At 38.2% G+C, this 14,038-nt stretch overlaps 2 protein-coding genes across 8 annotated transcripts in view; one reads left to right on the top strand and one right to left on the bottom strand.

Annotated features, from left to right (window-relative positions):
* TBC1D19 (TBC1 domain family member 19) overlaps positions 1-14,038 on the top strand; it is a 156,902-nt gene that overhangs the window by 88,822 nt on the left and 54,042 nt on the right. For all 7 annotated transcript variants that reach the window (XM_047719058.1, XM_047719057.1, XM_047719062.1 and 4 more), the window contains 2 exons: positions 995-1,069; positions 4,512-4,574. In XM_047719058.1, coding sequence (XP_047575014.1) covers positions 995-1,069; positions 4,512-4,574 — 138 coding nt within the window. The remainder of the gene's footprint in view (positions 1-994; positions 1,070-4,511; positions 4,575-14,038) is intronic.
* On the bottom strand, positions 12,394-12,681 carry LOC125093609 (small ubiquitin-related modifier 2-like). Its single transcript, XM_047719064.1, has one exon. It carries the CDS (start codon positions 12,679-12,681, stop codon positions 12,394-12,396), a length of 288 nt encoding a protein of 95 aa, XP_047575020.1.

A 14,038-nucleotide genomic window follows, 5' to 3' on the forward strand; every position in this document is an offset into this window, starting at 1 on the left:
CAAATCCTTCTTCCCTCTCCCTCCCTTCTTCGCTATTTTTCTTTTCCCTCTTTTTTCTCTCCTTTCCATCTTCCCTCTCTGTCTTCTATATCTTATATCTATTAAATTAAACATTAGCCTAGGGGCGCCCGGTGGCTCAGTGGGTTAAAGCCTCTGCCTTCAGCTCAGCTCATGATCCCAGAGTCTGGGATCGAGCCCCGCATCGGGCTCTCCGCTTCACAGGGAGCCTGCGTCCTCCTCTCTCTGCCTGCCTCTCTGCCTGCTCGTGATCTCTGCCTGGCGAATAAATAAATAAAATCTTAAAAAAAAAAATTAGCCTAATCTTTTCACTACATACTGTTAATCAGATTTTATGATGTTATGGGACCATATTCTAATATTAAAAAAAAGCTGACTTCTTTCATATGCTATGTGATTGCTTTTACTCGCTGGGATGATTTAAGAATTTTAACCTTTTTATTTTATAATAATTTAGATATTAGGAAAGCAGTATAGAGTGTCCTTTTGGGTTTTTGCGTAGATTCTAGGCCAGATGTCCTGGAATCAACTCTTACTACCTTTGTGGCCTTTGACAGCAAGTTGCTTTCTTCTCCGGGTCTGTTTCTCAAATACAATCGGGAATAATAATCACTGAACTATTTTATTGGTATGGGATTAAATGAGTTAACATGTATGGTGGGTAAAACAGTTTCTGGCATCTAATAATTAATAAATATTACTGTATTTGCTATTAAAGTTAAATAATAGTTAATCAGTTTAGCAAACATTGATTAAATACCCACCAGGTCCCCAATTCTTATCCTAAGTGATAGGATTAGGTATATTTATTAAGTATCTACTATTGACCAGGCATGGAGAATATAGAAGTGAATAAAATGAAGTCCTCTTAGTGTTTATGATACTATTAATGAATATTATTTATTAAAATTTGAGGCTGACTTTATAAATGTGACTGACCTTTAATTTTGTGTGTTTGTCTTACTTTTAAATCTAGGATATCTTGTATTATGAGCAGCTTAAGACCAATGTAATACAACATGACCTTTTGGTGGACAGTCTAATCTATAAAGTAAGTAAAGGTGTACACAGTTTTTTCACTTCAGTATTATCATTAAACAATCATTGTGAGTCTTTAACATATAGGACCTATACTTTGTATGATAATACATGTTAATCTTAAAAATAATTTTAAGTGATCATTGTACCTGTAAAGGTAAGCTTCATTTTCAAAATATTTAGTCTCCAGTCAATATTATCCTCCTTCTCTTTGAAACTGTCCTCATGATTCTTTCCTGATACTCCCATTTTTTTATTAAATTAATGATAAACATTCCTTTTTCCTATAAATTCAAGTTTTCCACACAAACCAAATAAAAATGCAACTGAAAAAATAAGACTGTATTTTTCAGAGTCAAAATTAGACTAATATTTTTATCTTATTTATCTAATGATTCTTTAGGGGCTACTTGCTTATTCTCTTGTGTTGAATTCATTTTTATTTTTAAATTTTTTATAGTTTTGGACATCTGGTCAAGCACGTGTCAAGTTTTATGATAGGGATACACTGAGTTTTTGTTCTAGGCATCTAATACTGAGTTGACTGTTGAAATATAGATAATATAAGCATGAAATAGGATATGCCGGGGCGCCTGGGTGGCTCAGTGGGTTAAGCCTCTGCCTTCAGCTCAGGTCATGATCTCAGGGTCCTGGTATCGAGCCCTGCATTGGGCTCTCTGTTCTGCAGGGAGCCTGCTTCCCCCCCCTCTCTCTCTGCCTGCCTCTCTGCCCACTTGTGATCTCTGTCTGTCAAATAAATAAAATCTTAAAAAAAAAAGAAAGAAATAGGATATGCCTGATTCTAGATTAATAAAAGACTTGGATTTTTAATTTAGGACTTGAAAAATAGAGAAGAAGGGCATATTATTTCAGGTCTCAAAAATGGGAGAGAGAAAACACATTGAAGACTTGAAGATTTTTATGGGTAGAACTTGACCAAGGCTAATAACGATTGGCATTTAGTGACTATCTACCATGTGCCATACAGTGTTCCAAACTCTTCATAGAGATTGTCCTTGATCCTGAAAGCTATCTTAAGAGTATCAGATACCAGCATTTAGGTATCATTTATAGATGAATGCATTTTTCCCCCCTGAGAAAAAGCCATACGTTCAGTAAAATCATACATTAAAGATAATAGAGCTCCTGGGAAAAATCGCGTTGTGGTAACTTTTGCAATTTTATAACCAGAATACTAACAAAAACAATTATTGATAGTTTGGAAGATGAATTGGACAGCTCCAGCAGGCTGCTCCTGCAGGAGTTACTAAAAATGTACAAATATAACGAAGTAGAAATGCTAACAGAATGCAGATGGAATGGAACTGGGGCTGCTGTTAAGGTGGGCACAAGAGGAAGTACAGCAACTAGGAGCTGTGTAGGCCAAGGGTGTGCCTTTCTGAAGAAGGAGCCCCTCATATGGTCATTTATTTTTAATTTTCCTGAAATGCAATTATAAAGGCTCATTCTTGTGCAGCCGCTGAGCGAAAGGCATTTTTCCCTTCTTGCCAAAGGTTCTAATTCTACTCTTGCAATTTTGGCACCCCTATTAAAAGAAAAGTTGCATATGAACCAACACAATTTCCATGTTATAACATAGATCGTTCCCTTACCCCCCAGCCACATATGACGTGTTATAGCAAAATAGGAAGTCCTCTTCTTTTACCATTTTACGTATGGAGGGAGCTGAAGTAAAGAAAGATTAATTAGCTAAATTCACATAATAATTAGCAAAGTCAAGATTTGAATGTAGATAATCTGACTTCACAATCAAACTTTTTAAATCACTATTCACTACAGGAAGCAAAGTCTTGACTCTCTCAGAAGTTTTACGTAGGTTTGGATCACAGATACTATTGTTAATTGAGGTTAATTAGTCATGCTGAGGGGATTATTTTATCACTAGCCTAAGAGATCTTCAGGGCTTTCAGATCTTTCAACCGCTTTTTCTATTCAAACGAAAGAAGATTCAAAAAAGAAGTTCAGAAAGCCAGGGAGGGCTAGCATGAGAATTCTCTTTGCTGACAAGATGAATTTCAGTTTCAATCAGTAAAGGAAGAGGTAAACAGTTTGTATTTGAAAAATTAATTGTAAGTTAGTAGAATCCATCCTAACTGTTCATATAGCATGAGTATTTTTAGGAAAATATCTGTCTCTGGTTGTTCCTGAGTTGAGCGTTTTGAGCTTTGCTGATCTTTTTGGAGCAACTCCAAGTGTTATTAAAGTCAGCTTTTGAAGGAATGGGCATTTAAAAAAATTATTTGAAGTTTCATTAAAGTTCCCTATGACAAAGACTAATTTTTAATTTAACTGAAAATAAAACAAAATTATGTTAGTGGTTGAAGGAATGGATGGAACAAGGCAATACTAAATTTAGAACATTACCAAACCCTTCCTAAGCTAAATTATTAAATTGTTCTCTCTGGACTGAATTTTTTTTTCCCACAAAGTTGCCTCGTGTCCACACTTTCTACAGTTTTGTACCACCTACTATGACCTGAGAGTTTATACCAGAGTTTCTTGACCTTTTCTTCATTATTAGCTCCCTAAAGAGAAAAATTAATTTTTCTCTAATATAAAAAAATAATACCAAAGAGTAAGATTTAGAAGTCTATAAACCATTGTAATAATGAAATTTCTTGGCCTCAGAGAGCTAATTCTCACCCCCTTGGAGGTAATGTCATCCCTATTGAGAATGCATGATCTCTATCTCTACCTGTATTATCTTCTGACTTAGAAGACTGACCCCTTTCTTTTCTCTTAATTTGTGTCTTTAAATTTTTCTAGACTTAGCACATGTTCACTCCCTCTAGGATCATCTATGATTCATTTCATCCTCCCTTGATTGCTGCTTTGCTCAACACCCTGGTTGAAATTTGTAGATTGTGCAATATTATCTTGGATTTCTTTAATTTTTCTTTCTAACTGTTCCCATATTTCTACTACATATGTTTTCTTGCTGGTGTGATTATAGACTTTTTGAAGGTAGCAGTTGTTCGTTGGGTAATATACAATGACTTGCAAATGAATAATCACTGTCATGTGAAAGATGTTTTATATTTCAAGGTAATGGCAAGAATGTGAACTTGAATAGTAGATGATGATTTTGGAACAGTAATTTAGAGCTAACTTGTTATGGTTTCTTCTGGTTGTTGGTATACATCTGCTTTTCCAACTTTAAGACACTAAAAAATCCGATTGAAGAAGATAAAGATTAAAATAAATAATAAGGAATTGGTAATGGAACCTAAAAAGTTGTGAACAATTGAGGTCCAATAATGTGTCACATGTATTAGTCAAGTAAATTTATAGCAGTGATGAAATCTAACTGACACATTTATAATCATACATAAGTAAAATCATTACAGTATTATTTCTAGATAATGCATTTATGTCATAGTACTATAGACATACTCCTTTAGGTTCTTTTCTATACTCTCTACCTTTAATTATAGGATGTGAAGTTGACAGCAAGCAACGATGATTATTATTTTGTATTTGAAGATTATTTGTATCAGGTAAGTCAAAAAATCAAAATATATAATGTTCTTATTTTAAGTGCTCTAACTCAGCATACTTTAGGAGGTATCTCTGTTTTTAGCTGAATCCTCCTGAAATCTAAGCCATATTGGTTTTTTATCAAATATTCTAAGTTTAGAATAAGGTTAACATTTGTTCTTATGTGTGGGAATTGTGTGGGAGATTAAGAGTTCTCAAATGAGTGTTTGGACTGTTTCTTTTGGTCATATTTGCTATGACCAAGAGAGGTATAGGCACAGAGCCTTAAATTGGGTATTAAATTCATACTTAATAGAACCCAAGATGTTTAGAAAAAGCATTTTACATGACACTTTTCTATTAAAAGTATTGAGTAAATAATTAAATGTTTTGAAATCAGTTTGAGGTGTCTTGATTATTCTTTGATCATTTCATGTACTGATGTTGTAGATGTTTTGGTCCTTACCTAAGTCTTTTTCATATCTACTAAAATTAAAACATTTTATCATAAGTAGAAAATGTATAATTTCTAAAGAATTGCCTAGATGATATTCTTTTTTAAAAGATCACACATAGATATTAATAATTTTATTTTGAGTGTCAATATAAATTTCATGGTATAAATATCTAGTTTCACTAGAAATTTCAGCTTGATTAAATATAAATCAGTTCCAGCTGTTTGGATTAGCAGATTTCTGTTAGTAATAGTGGTAGTAGTATTCATCTATATAAGAAAAAGAGTTAGGAAAGAATCTCTCAAGGTTTAATTAATCATTCATTCAAAGAACTGAAATCCAAAGACTTCATTGATAAAATTAAAGTTTAAAATAACCTAGAAACAAATTTAAGAGGATTTTAATGGTTTCACATATGTGATTATATTTTTTAGTTTAAAAAATAATGTTTTAAAATTCTATTTTTAATGTAAAGTCAGTTAATTAAATTAAAATTTAGTTAATTAAAGTTAATTAATTAAAATTTAGAAAATACAAAAATCTGAAAGTTTATTTACTTATGGCACCAGTATTATACCCCAGTGTCTAATTGTTAGTAATCAGTTAAATTCTGAATTTCATTTATAGATTGTTATTTTATTGATTAGCTCTAAACTTAAAAAAATTGAATGGATGTTATCACTTTTAGAAGAGTCGCATGGAACCATCCCCAGCAGAAAAACCATAACTGGTGAAAATTATTTTAAAAACAGAAACATTTTAAGTATCTGAAAATGGTCCTAAGGTTATACATCAAATCAGAAAAAAAAAACCAAAAAGAAAGAAAAAAAAAAGAAAATTGCTCAAGAGAAGCTACTAAGTCCCAGGAAGAATAGTCTGTGGCACTTGAGCCATAACACTCTCTCCTTCCCCTCACCCCCAGATCAACAAGACAAAAGCTTCAATTCATCTGTGTGTGACCAAGAAGATGGGGCTCCCTTCCCCTCTAACTTCCAGTCAAGGGCTATAGTAGCTCTACAGAAGGTGTACGTAGCTAATATTTCACATATCCTTTAGCTCTTTGTTGCAGATGCTAAATTCCAGAATATTGCTGCCAAGAAGTCATAAGCCCCCTTCTTCCACCTAGCCTCCACTCATGGAGCAGGCATCTGCCGCAAATGCTCTACCTGCTCTCAATAGGCTGAGAATACTGGAGCCCCCTTCCCTCACCCCGGTTTGCTTACAGGGTGGTAGTTCCTCACTGGAAGAGGCAAGCCGAGAACACTAGAAGTTACTGTAGCCAACCAGTGCTCTTCTCAGAAATCAGAAGTGGGCCACTGCCCTCACCCCTAGCTCCAGAGCGGTAACTCAAGAGATTTTGTCCAGGGACATAAGAAAAGAGACTAATGAAGCTGTCCACAAAGAATTAACCTTAAATGGAATGTGGGGGCACCTGATGGCTCAATTGGTTAAGCAACTGCCTTTGGCTCAGGTCATGATCCTGCAATCCCAGGATCGAGTCCCACATCAGGCTCCCTGCTTAGCAGGGAGTCTGCTTCTCCCTCTGACCTCTCTCCTCTCTCTCTCTCCCAAATAAATAAATAAAATCTTTAAAAAAAAAAATGGAATGTGGGAAAGTTCAAGCTTAATGGGCTTCTTAAAACAATGGAGATTTTACCAATAGGCAATTAAGAGGAAGCAATTAGCTTCATAAGGGTAATGAGCTAAAATTACAAGCCACCTACTTTACCAAAGAGACCAGAGAGAGAGACAGCTGGAAAGAGCCTTGCCGGGGGAGTAACAAATGTCAAAGACTGGCTTCAAAAATGACTTCGGTAAAGGATTCAAAATTTAATTGTGTCACACTGTGGTACAATTTGTGCCCGAGAATATTGTTGAAAACAGTAGAGCATCACCTAGCAGTTAGTGGAGCTTAACATCTGGTTGTGATACAGGCAGGGGCAGAAAGCTTAGCAGATAGGTCAGAGAGAGGGAGACAATTAGAGAGAGCCCTGTTAAAACTTGTTATTGAGGAGTGACTGCATAGGCAAGGCTGTGCCCTCTGACATACATCAGAGGCTTCACACTGTGAGAGAAATGAACTTCAATAAAATGTTCCAACCAAGTCAGTAAACAAATAAGCAAACTCACGTTTGATGGAGTCTCACTTATTTATTTTTGCTTTTGTTCCTTGTGATTTTGGCATTATATCCAGGAAACCATTGCCAAGACCAATGTCAAGGAGATTTTCTCTGTGTTTTCTTCTAGAAGATTTATGGTTCAGGTCTTAAATTTAAGTCTTTAATTCATTTTAAGTTTATTTTTGTGAGTGATGTAAAACAGGGGTCTAATTCCATTCTTCTCTATGTCATTATTTGGTTTTCCCAGCACCATTTATTGAAGTACTATCCTTTCTGCATTGAGTATTCTCAGCTCCCTTGTCAAATATGAGTTGACTGTATATGCAGGAGTTTATTTCTGTGCTCTTTGATTCTGTTCCATTGGTCTCTGTGTCTGTTTTTATGCCAGTGCCATATGTTTTGATTACTGTAGCTTCGAAGTGTAGTTTGAAATCAGGAAGTGTAATGCCTCTGGCTTTGTTGTTCTTTCTCAAGACTGCCTTAGCTATTCGGGGTCCTTCGTCTTTATACAAAGTTTTAGGATCAGGTTTTCTATTTCTGTGAAAAATGCCACTGGAATTTTGATAGGGATTCCATTGTATCTGTAGATGGCTTTTGGGTTATCAGTATTTCAACAATGTTATTTTTACTGATCCATGAACAGGGATTTTTCATTTCCATTTGTGTCTTCTTCAGTTTGTTTCATCAAAGTCTTAAATTTATCAGTGTAAAAAATCTTTCCCTCCTTGGGTAAATTTATTCCTTAGTATCTTATTCTTTTGGATGTTGTTATGAATGGGATTATTGTGTGTGGTTTTTTTTAACTGTTTTGTTATTAGTGTATAGAAATGCAACTGTTGGGCACCTGGGTGGCTCAGTCGGTTAAGTGTCTACCTTCAGCTCAGGGCATGATTTCAGGGTCCTGGGATTGAGTCCTGTGTTGGGCTCCCTGCTCAGCCAGGAGTCTCCTTTCTCCCTCTTCTTCTCCCTCTCCCACTCTCTTATGCTCTCTCTCTTTCTCAAATAAACGCATTTTAAAAAAAGAAGTGCAGCTGTTTCCTGGTGTTGGTTTTATATCCTGCAACTTTACTGAATTGGTTGATTAGTTAGTTCTAGCAGCTTGTTGGTGACGTCTTTAGGATTTTTATGTTTATTAGTTCACATTGATGCAGGTGGGCTGGGTCTGAGGACTCAGACCCTCTTAGCTGGTCCTTGGCTTCACACAGGATGGAAATCAAACATGAGCCAGAAGGAGGTGAAAGCAGAGTTTATTGAAGGTTGAGGGAACAGATACAGATGGAGAATGGTGACTCAGAAATGAAAAAAGGGAGTCTTTGCTTGGGATCTGAGATTTTTATTGATGATTGTGGTGTGGTGCATGTGTCTTCTCAGGCATCCAGAAACTGATCAGAATGAAGACAGGGTTCAGGTGTCCATCATAAGTCACTTATTCCCTGGAGCCAGGTATCTTGGCATCAGGGTGTTCATGGCAGGGGTCTATAATGTACACATAATGGCCTCACCTGGTCATTCCTTAGATAGTATCTGTCGCGCTGGAAGACTCCAGAGAAATCATTAACTCTGCCCCTTACAAGGAGGACATACATTAAGGTATGTATAGGGCAGGGTGCAGGTTCTAGCAAGAATAGAAGCCAGAAAAAGAAGCAAAGGGGGAAAAAAAAAAAACTTTTTTTTTCTTTCTCCTCCTCATGGGACCCCTTTGGTTTCCCTGTCTCATTCCCTGGTATGGGATTTTCATACTCCAATTCTTCCTTTTTTTTTTTTTTTTTTTTAAAGATTTCATTTGTTTATTTGACAAACAGAGATCACAAGTAGGCAGAGAGGCAGGCAGAAAGAGAAAGAGAGAGAGGAGGAAGCAGGCTCCCCGCCAAGCAGAGAGCCTGATATGGGGCTCGATCCCAGGACTATGGGATCATGACCCAAGCCGAAGGCAGAGGCCTTAAACCACTAAGCCACCCAGCCCCTCATACTCCTATTCTTAAGGGGTGTTGAAGGGCGAAGGTCTCATCTTCTGTAGCTTCTTCAGGCTGAAAGGGATTGTAGACCCTGCCTATTGGAACGCATAAAAATCCCGATTAAATGAAGGGTCCCTACTTGTAGATTGTCAGAGATGTTCATGAGGCCGCATCATTAAAATAGAACGCCTCCTAGAGAATATCCGTTCTGATAATTTTTCTGACATATTTATGCAGAACATGCAACAACAATAGCTCCCGCAGCAAAGAAAAAGCCCTAGCAGAATTATTACTACTACCAGTAAAAGAAGTTTTTTCCACCAAGACCATCCATTTCCACTAAACCAGGAATAAATCCAATCATTGAGGGAACTAGAGGAGTCAGACATTTCTTTAATTTGGGTGTGCATGTCTGATAAAAGTTTAGATACATTAGCTGAGTTATCTGGGATATATACACAACATTCAGTCTTAATGATAGCACAGGTTCCTCCTTGAGCTGCTGTTATTATGTCTAAGGCCATCCTATTTTGTAATACAGCCTTTCTCATTAATGTAACTTCAGAATTTAATAGCCCGAGTGCCAGCATAGTATCATTAAGGGCATGTGTGGTATAGTTTGTGAGGGCCTCTACATGCCAGATTATATCTTCTATTCCTATTTGGGGCAGGAAAATACCTAACAGGTGATCATACCAGTGGAAGACTGACCGTGTCCAGCGATGGAGTAGATGGGGATAATTTGCAGGCATAGGTAATTTTTTACGCACTTTCCCTTGTATCCAGGGAAAGCCCAGGGTACAGCGCCCTATCCATCCAGGGGGTAGCCACGGCCACAAATTTGTGCCACATAGCCATTGAGTTCCATTAGGTGCTAACCATCTGATGCCTGGTCGTCTCATCCAGTCAGTAGCAAACCAATCAGTTGCTTGTAAAATAATGATATGGGTACAAACTTCTGGGGGGAGCCATCCTAATTTACGGGTGCTATTAGGCCAGGCATCGTAGGAATGATTTCTTTGCTCCCAACATAAAAGAGCTTTCTGGTTTAATTGGCCTATAGTAGGAGTAAGCCACATAAATTCATCCCATACTTGAAAATAACCATCCTCAGTATATCTCATATTATTAGACTTACTTGTTGCCCACAATGCTTTCTTATTTTCAATCTTAGAGTTGGCATATTCAGTCATGATTTTGACAGTCTGGGGGTAGGAAAAAGGTCTTTTATGGCCTGGAGAATTCCAGGTAACATTTACCATAGGCCAACAAGAAACATTTCTGTTAGTGATAGAGATGTCCCTGTATATGCTTGAATCTGGCTGGAAAACCATATCCTTTACATATTGGTGTAAGTATTGCCAGTCTGTGCCTTGTAAAGGAGAAACCCACCATGGGAGGCCTGAGGTGCTGGATAAAGGGAGAAGGCCACAAATCCAGCAGGAACTTTTCTGTAAACTGTCAGCATAGTGTTGAGCCCATTGCAAAAATAAATTGGGGCCAGTAGTTCTCCCTAGAGATAGGTAAGTAAAGAGTAAATTCAGAAAAGTGAAAGATTTTAAAAGCACCATCCAGCCTTACTTATTGGTCCGTCAGAGCAGCAATTTTAGTCTTTTCCTCAGGTTCTCAGGCGTGGATGGATGCTAGGAGCTTCAGGTAGACACTGCAGCAGGTATTTTCTTGAAAAGACAGGTTAATTCGTTGACAGGCTCACAGGCATATGTGTCCCTTTCTTCCCATGGAGGCAGTATCAGAGTTGGCTCCTGCAGAGACTCAGGGGAGACAGGTTTGATTCTGGACAAGTGAACTCAGCTAAAGATACCTTTAAGCTGTACTGCTCTGGGGGTGCTGAGTCAAAGTGGTTAGGGCCATTCCCACCTTGGTTTGAGCTGACCTTCTGGTGACCCCTTTCTCCATGTTTTTAATGATATCTTGCTCCCTGATGGCATTGGCACAGACTGTTTGTCTTCAGCGGGGTTTGGAAGTACTTTATTCCCGTACTTTTGGAGGGACTAGTGCTTTACCCAGACTAGTAATATATTTTAAAATGTGATTGGGTTCCTCAGCAAACCATAAAGTTGCAGTGAGAAAAGGTCTTCCGTATGTTATTGCAAAGGGGTTCAATCTAAGACTCCCCTTTGGAGCCACTTTTATTGTTAGAAAAGCTATCAGCAACACCTACACCATGTTCCATGAGTTTGGCAGAGTTTTGCCAAAGTCCATTTAAAGATGTCGTTCATTTTGCCCACTTCTCCTGAAGATTGAGGCCTCCAAGACAGATGATCACTGAGTCACTGATAATTGCTGTGTTATTTTAACAGCTAAAGAGGGTCCATTATTACTTTGCAAACTCCAGAGAAGTTCAAACCTAGGTATGACTTCCTTTAATAAGATCTTAGAAACCTCTAAAGCCCTGTCTGTCCTAATAGGGAAGGTCCCTACCTACCCTGTCAGCGTACCCACATAAACCAACAGATACTTAGATCCCAGAGAAGGCGGCATTTGAGTGAAGTCAGTTAGCCAGTCTTCCCCATGGTAAGTTCTTCTAAACTGAACGGACTTAATTAAGAGGAAAGGCATAGGATAGGACCTTGGGTCATTTCTGACACAAATCTCACATGCTCTGGTAACTTCTGAGTGGAGTCCTGGATTTACTTAGTTCTTTTCTCTTCTTTCCTTCTCTTTTCTTTTCTTTTTCATTTTACACAAGAAGTTTATTTAAACAACAAGATGCTTGACTTGACAAGAAAACAATCTAGGATTCATTTCTTTTAGAGTAATTTATCCCCACTTAAAGACAGATCGTCTTAACATGTAACAGTTACATACAAAAAAGTTATAAAATTGTCCTTGGTTTTTTTACAATGCTAAATGAAAAACATTAAAATTCTCCAATCAAACAAGGCATACAAAGATGTCTTTGTTGTTCTTTTTTTGTTAAACTGTGAAAACAAAACAACTTGCTGGAATATAAAGATAAGAGCTGACTGAGCATGTCATAAATGGAAGGAGGAGGTATTCTCACAGAACCAGTATTTTCCCCTATCCCATCTCCATTTGATGTCAATCAAAACATACCATTGGCCATTTAGCTTAAAAAAAAAAAAAAAAAAAAAGGGGCAGTGTGCTTGTGCACATATCTGATTACTTTGTGTCCACAAAGGGAATGGGGCAGGAGAAAATGTAAGAATAGAGAAAACTATACTGCAGTAGTCAGGGTGTAATGGTACCAAATTACAGTTTTCTAACTGAGAATGTCTTCTTGGTCAGGAGGAATGGAGTCCTGGAATAAAGTAGCGAGTTCCCTTTTTAGCAGATGCCTCCTGTCTGCTGCTGGAACACATCGATTATATCTTCATCCTGCATCTCCAGCAGCGCTGGCGTGTCTGTTTCCTTGATCGGGTGCCCGTCAAATCGGAACCTGACCTGCGTCATGGACAGACCCTGTCGTTCACAGTAGGCTTTCATCAGTTTACTAAGTAGTGTATGCCTCTTAATCTTAAAGTACACCATAGACCCATCCTGCCCCGCCACCTTCAAGTGAATATGATTGCTGTTCTCAGTCGTGACTTCTTCCTTGGGCTTTTCCTCGGCCATGGCGAGCACTGGAGTCTCCTCAGCTGCCGCTTCACCAGAGAGGGGCCAGGTCCACACCGAGCAAGCACACAAGCAGCACCAGGAGTGGCAGAAGAAGGCTTAATTCTTCTCCATTGGAGTGCCTTGGGGAGTACATATTTGTTATTTAATATATACCATCCCAATCGATTTCAGATCCCTTTTGTGAGGCCCATTGAGCCTCAGAGGGAGTATAGTTTGGGTTTCTTTCTTGCAAAGGACCTTCTGGAAGCTAAAACCTGTGTAGCAAGCTCTTTCTTCCTTGTTGCCCCTTTTGCTATTCTATCCACAAAATCATTTCCTCTACTCGTTATGGTTTGGTGTGTTTGGTGTCCTTTACAATGTATAACTGCCCCTCCCAAGGAAGCTGTATAGCCTCTGATAATGTTAAAATTTTCTCTTTGTGTTTCATAGGGAGCTTTTTGAATTTGATAGTATCCCTTCTTTCCAGATGGCTGCATGGGCATGAAATAAAGAAGCCATATTTAGAATCAGGATATATATTTAACTTTAACCCTTTATCTAGCTGTAGTGCTCAGATTAAAGCAATCAGTTTGGGCTTTTGTGCTGAAGTATGGGGAGGGAAAGATTTTGCCTCAGTTATATCCTGTAGGCTGACAATAGCATATCCAATTTTTCTGGTTCCTTCATGCATGAAGCTACTTCGTCTGTAAACCATTCGGCCTCTGGATTGGGCAGAGAGTTGTCCTTTAAATCAGGCTTTCCTGAATACATGCGTTGTTCAATGTCTGCACAGGAGTGGGTTAGAAGCTCCTGCTTGCCTTCATCAGGTAATAGGGTAGCTGGGTTTAAGCCTCCACATACCTGGAGGGTTAGTTACATCAGGGGTGTCAAGGAGGAGGGCCTGATACCTCACTAATCTCTCTCCTTTTAAGGATTTGTGCCCTTTGGCTTCTAAAACCCCTTAGACTTCATGTGGAATCCTGATATCCAGATGTTTTCCTAGAATAAATATGCTGGCTTCTCCAACTAGGTGGGCAGTCACAGCCACTGCTCATAAACATCCTGGCCATCCTTCTGCTACCAGAACTAATTGTTTAGAGAAAGAAACTTCTAGCCTAGGAACGGGTCTGAATTTTTGAGCTGGAACACACAAAGCTATTCCTTTCCTTTCTCACACATTTGAGGTGAAGGGTTTTTCCAGTTTGGGAGCTCCAAGATAGGAACAGTGCTCAGTTTTTCTTTCATACCTCCGAAGGCTTGGTGGCAGTCATCATTTCATTCCAGGGGTTCTAAATCACTTCCTTCTAATGCTTTATAAAGGAGTTTGGCTGGAATCCAAATGCAACGAAAGCCTACCACACTTAAGAAGGTTCTC

This window comes from Lutra lutra, chromosome 2, assembly GCF_902655055.1.
Source record: "Lutra lutra chromosome 2, mLutLut1.2, whole genome shotgun sequence".
NCBI classification, from domain to species: Eukaryota; Metazoa; Chordata; class Mammalia; order Carnivora; family Mustelidae; genus Lutra; species Lutra lutra.

What these genes read in the sequence shown, in the direction of transcription:
- LOC125093609 (XM_047719064.1), bottom strand. Translation starts at nt 12,681, where the DNA reads ATGGCCGAGGAAAAGCCCAAGGAAGAAGTCACGACTGAGAACAGCAAT.